At 40.3% G+C, this 5,461-nt stretch overlaps 1 protein-coding gene across 2 annotated transcripts in view; it reads left to right on the top strand.

Moving 5' to 3' along the window:
- The window catches only part of LOC118412279 (atrial natriuretic peptide receptor 1-like), a 17,559-nt gene extending 13,750 nt beyond the window's left edge, over positions 1–3,809 (top strand). For both annotated transcript variants that reach the window (XM_035815040.1, XM_035815038.1), the window contains exons 16-21: positions 465–588; positions 1,396–1,464; positions 1,748–1,925; positions 2,393–2,491; positions 2,758–2,849; positions 3,105–3,809. In XM_035815040.1, the coding sequence (XP_035670933.1) occupies positions 465–588; positions 1,396–1,464; positions 1,748–1,925; positions 2,393–2,491; positions 2,758–2,849; positions 3,105–3,173 (631 nt within the window). In that variant the 3' untranslated portion in view covers positions 3,174–3,809. The remainder of the gene's footprint in view (positions 1–464; positions 589–1,395; positions 1,465–1,747; positions 1,926–2,392; positions 2,492–2,757; positions 2,850–3,104) is intronic.
- Positions 3,810–5,461: the final 1,652 nt, after the last annotated feature.

The following is a 5,461-nucleotide window of genomic DNA, read 5'->3' as shown; positions in this document are numbered from 1 at the left end:
AGATATCAGTTTGCGCAACACTACGTTTGTAGCTTGCATCATTATGCAACGAAAAACGAAGTTTCATTACAGTGGTTTGTACCAAAGTGCTGTATTTTGTCATAGAAAAAAATGATATCAGAGGTAATAAAAATGATGACGTCATCAATTTGGCCCCCCAAAAAATCAGATTTAGAATTCTTTAATGCCCATCTATCAACATTCGTTATGGCTCCATTCATTCTTAATTCAATAATAAGAAAACAGTGGAAGGTCAAAATGCCAATTTAGCCGACCGAGATACCTTAAGTATAAACTCCCCCACGCAAATTCAAACACGCGCCCTAGAACTCTGCTCAGTTATGAATTTATAGTTTCTGTATGACGCAGATTCGGCTCTACACAGGAAATTACAAGACAGGAATTCAAAGATTAATATTTATTTCTTGACCATTTAAGTCTGTAATCTTGACCATTGTCTTTAGGGCAGTTGCCGAGGATCTCCGACAAGGCCGGTCAGTTGAGGCGGAAACATACGACAGGGTCACCATCTACTTCAGCGACATCGTCGGCTTTACCGGCCTGGTGGAGTCCATGAAACCCGTCGAGGTACGAGGAACTGCTTGGACAGTCTAATGTTTATACAATCTAAGCCAAGGCCACGTTGATTTGATCATAGTAATGATCTTTTCACACTGAACCCCAAAACTGTGCGAGCGTGGAGGTGTGAATACAAAAGTCTGCCCCCAATCCCCCCAAAAATGGTGTTTTACATGAAATCTAAGTGGTCATACCCTGGGAAAACCAAACTCCTAAGAACCGGCGCACAAAGAGTTACCGATCCCCGCCACACGCGCCCTCACAACACCCTCCCATGCGACGATCCAGCTGGCCTCAGGAGTGGTCATGAAGACTGAACAAATAACCAAACACACATCTTCTTCTTTGACCTTGCAATTGACGTTGGTATTACATGACATCTGTGCATGTTTTTCGATGTGTCGATTTACTGAATCTACGGCATATATTCGCTCATTCTGCAGCTACTTTGTACGACTTACAGCATGGTTGAAAACCCTTCTTATAGCGCAATCAAATCAACATGGCCTAAACTGTAACTCTGTAACTTAACAATTTGATGCATTCGGCTCAATGTAGCGAATAACGTGCAATTTCTGTCGTATATATATATATATATATATATATATATATATATATATATATATATATATATATATATGCCTAGCAGATATGCGGGAATACTTGACAACCTTCCTTGTAAAGTTGTTAAGCATACCTGTAAACGTCATAAAACGAAAGTTATCAAGTAAACAGAATTGAACTTGTATAGTTCAGCAATTGTTAATGTTTGTGAGTAAACTTCTCTGATTTGGAATTGTTCTGGATGTTTCCTAGGTCGTGGATCTGCTTAATGACCTCTACACATTGTGGGACAAGATCATCAGCAGATACAATGTTTACAAGGTAAGCACCCTCCCACACACGATATCGTAAGGCATTGAGACGAATCGTATTGCCGTGAAAGTCTTGCAGGTCAAGGTACCACCACACGACTTTTTTTATTTGACCCTCACTTAAATGGTGTCGGTCTGCTCTACAATGTCAGACACAACTTAAGTGTAATAGTGCAAAGAAAAGGTAAATTTCACTTTTGCTTGACACCAGACTCAGTAAAGTTCAAATATTCAGTACCGCCCCCTGTCGGTTACAGTAAGTTTTTCATACTGACGAGGATCTTTACCTCCAGGTTGAAACCATCGGAGACGCCTACATGCTTGTGTCCGGTCTGCCCAAGAGAAACGGCAATAAGCATGCGCGAGAAATAGCAAGCGTGTCTTTGGCCTTGAGACAAGCGGTCCAAGACACCATGAAGATCAGGAACAGACCTGATCAGAAACTTAAGATCCGGATAGGACTGCACAGTGGTGAGTCACAAATCTCCAATTAAGATATGTATGAGAGAGGAGCGCAAAGGTTGTTGCCACAGCCGCTACTCCTCTTACGTTTACGTCAAGAAAATAATAGTCGGATGATGAGTATTGTTTTGCTGTGCCCTGCAATAGTTAATCTACCTTTTACATTCAAAGTCATGAGGTGTCAAAGCAATGCATATTCATCTGTATCTTTAAAGCCGGTATAATCGACCTTCGGCGTAACACAACAGCTGTACTCAATGGACTCAAATCATCCTCTATTGGCTGCTCTACTGATAACACCAAAATGAAATATCATTTTTGTTGGTAATCATTGTAAGAAAACATTACAGTACCGATTACATATCACTCATGAGTGTATCTTTTATCGTTTGGTAACTGTGAGAGATGGCAAATTGATAAGGCTGCAACATCTTCCTAAAGTCCATAAAATTTTAAAGAGACTGTTTTGTCTTAAGGTCCGTGTGCTGCTGGAGTAGTGGGACTGAAGATGCCTCGGTACTGTCTGTTTGGTGACACTGTCAACATTGCCTCTAGGATGGAATCAAATGGAGAGGGTAAGAAAGCAACTAAACTCTACATGCAACACTGATTGTAAGAAAGATAACAAGCTACAAAGTTCTGTTAAATGTGTGCCAAGTTTTGCAGCCCATTTTTCTTTCACTATTGTAACGAGAAGTGCGAAAATGCAGTGTAAACATTGCACATGTACTTGACTGTCGAATCAGTGTTTTTCACAGAAAGTAGCGGTGCTGAGATTTTTGTTCAGTCAGGTGATACGTAAAATCACGGATAAACAAGAATGGTTCACTTTCTACTCCAGCCATGAAGATTCACGTATCACCTGAAACCAAACGAGACCTGGAATATTTCACCAGTTTCATCTTACAGGAGAGGGGAGAGATCATTGTCAAGGTGAGATACCTGTACTAGGAGTTAAGGTGCACATGGTTTAGACTCTACAGTCACAGTCTAGAGTGTCATGAATGCATGGACTTCAGGACATGTTGTTCGGAGGCCCTATGGCCAAAATCAGTGCCAATTCTCATTCATGGAACTCTTTTATTAGAAAATTGTGTGACCAATATGAAAAAACCCAGAGCTTTTCATACCACGGGTTTACGCTAAGATACCGAACTATGCTAAGATACCGTTTGGTCGTCCATACAGGGTCGCGAGCTCCCCATGACGACATACTGGCTGCTAGGAGAGTTACAGGCGCCTGAAACTGTTGTCTGAGGAGGGATGCAGGGATCCAGGATCGCCAACTGTCCAACGCAACTGTACAGTGTTCTAACATGTAACGTTATGTTTAAACAGAGTCATTGACTTGTTATAATGTTCAGATATATGACCTGTGTATGTACATTATATAGTATTAGATAAGAGATGTATGATAGAGTTTCGCAGTAACTAAAGGTGATTTGAAATATTCTAACATATTATGTTATGCATGTTATATAGTATATTATATAATGTTATGTGGTAATGAAACAACTATATACGGAATGATTTATACGTGTCACATACTTAATGATGAATATTGCAACCTATTGTATAACGTACAATGTATGCGACGTGATGTATTACACTTGACAGTTGAGTTGTGCAGGGCTCAACATATTTTGAGTTGACGTTTAGTGTAAGTGTAAGTAAGTAAGTTCAGTATGTATCATCAGTAAGTATTATTCGTCAGTCCAGATTAGCAAAAAAAGAGTCGATCAGACTAAAGTCTGTGCTACTTACCGTGACCTGTAATTTATCGGTGACCCTTGAGGTCTTAAATACTGAGCATATCTAAAGCTAGGGGCACAACCCGCCGTACGTGCAATTTGTCCGTACGTTTTTTTTGGGAGGCCAAGTCCGCCACGTATTTCTGAAAACGTGGGGAACGACGGTCAAGAGCAGGAAGGGAGTACGTCAACGCACGTCACTCGCACGGTTGCGCAAGGTGTCCCGATGGCACACAAAGTTTTGCCTGCACGTAAAGTTATACGGCGTGTCTGCGTGCTCCAAAATCCGCCGGATTCCCTACGTGTTCGTACGGAGGCGGTACTTACCACTTACGGATTCAAGAATATTGCCCACATTTTGGCACGTAGGCAACACGCACTTGCACGTACGGTGGGTTGTGCCCCTAGCTTAAAGGAAATGCATGTTTAAATGCACATTTACTTCAGTATTAATGATGGACATTGTAACGTGTGAAGTGAACATGAAAGTAACAACGAGGAATAATATTAAGGCCCATTTTTATTTCTCTGATATTACTTTACTGTCTAGTATGTACAGTTTGCAAGCTTTTTCATGCGCTTGTGTGTTTTAAAACTCAAGTTAAGTTATTATTGCATCATAGCTTGAATGTACGCACCCCATATATCAACACCATGATATCAAGCACTGTGATTTACCGATGGTTGTCAACGTGACCACGTGTTCAAATTAAACCATTCCTTTCTGTCAAACGATCTCAGTGAAGAAATTTACTTGTCAATCCGAGGAGGAAAAAGGTGGACGAAAACTCGCACCAAAATTCGCGTAAAAGAAGTCTACGTAAAACCTAACGGCAAGGCAAACCTAAACAAACGTCACAATTCAAGACTCAAGAGCAAAACTCTTGAAGCTAACCAGTTACTTGGTTCCTGCTATAGCATTTCTATCAAAACACAATAAGCCGACAGAATGAAAACGAAATATGCATTAATCATGCAATACACTCGTATGCAAAGACTAAAACCAAACTATTCATACTTTCATGGGTGTCTGTGAGCTACGTAACCCTGAATACAAGACATATATTTGAAATCGTAAGTATCAAGTCTGAAACTTTCTGCATAAAACAATAAATCAATATATACATATAGAAGTAAAATAATATATACACTTTTATACAGCACAATATCAAAGCAATAAGGCTATTCTTCTCAAACCATGGTGAATAATCTCCGATGGGTATTGTCTTACATTTTTGTTGGGTTCCTTCGTAACCCTGGCTTGTCTTAATTATCTTCCTTTTAAATGGCAAGGTCCTCTTTTTCACCACATTTGCAGAGTTCAACTCTTTGCTTCAATTTCTCAACACCGACATAAGGTGAACAAACGTCCATGCACATAGACAAACTTCACTGTAGTTATTCATCTATTTTGACAAACGCCATCACTAGGGACAGTAAAATGACTAACAGTTTGCTTCCCTTCAAATTCACTGATATATGTCGTTATTTTAAAATAAAATTTGTATTCCACACTTCCGAGATTGCACACTTGCCTTTCATTCAAGTTGATTGAATAATCAAATTGAACGGCAAAGTGTTTCTCAGACAATTAGGGTATCTGATCACTGTGTCTAATCCAGATGCCATTCCGTCTGGATTCCTGACATAGAAGTCTCAGTTTATGGCTGCATGGAGCAACTAGCCTTGTCAGTGTTCTTTTGTGCTCCCTCACATGGCACTGCGGCAACGCTGTCCGTGTGGTACAAGGATAACGCCTGCATATCTAGCATCGAGGTCTCGGCATAAGGCTGA

This window comes from Branchiostoma floridae, chromosome 3, assembly GCF_000003815.2.
Source record: "Branchiostoma floridae strain S238N-H82 chromosome 3, Bfl_VNyyK, whole genome shotgun sequence".
NCBI lineage: Eukaryota > Metazoa > Chordata > Leptocardii > Amphioxiformes > Branchiostomatidae > Branchiostoma > Branchiostoma floridae.
This window is presented reverse-complemented; position numbering and strand designations above follow the sequence as displayed.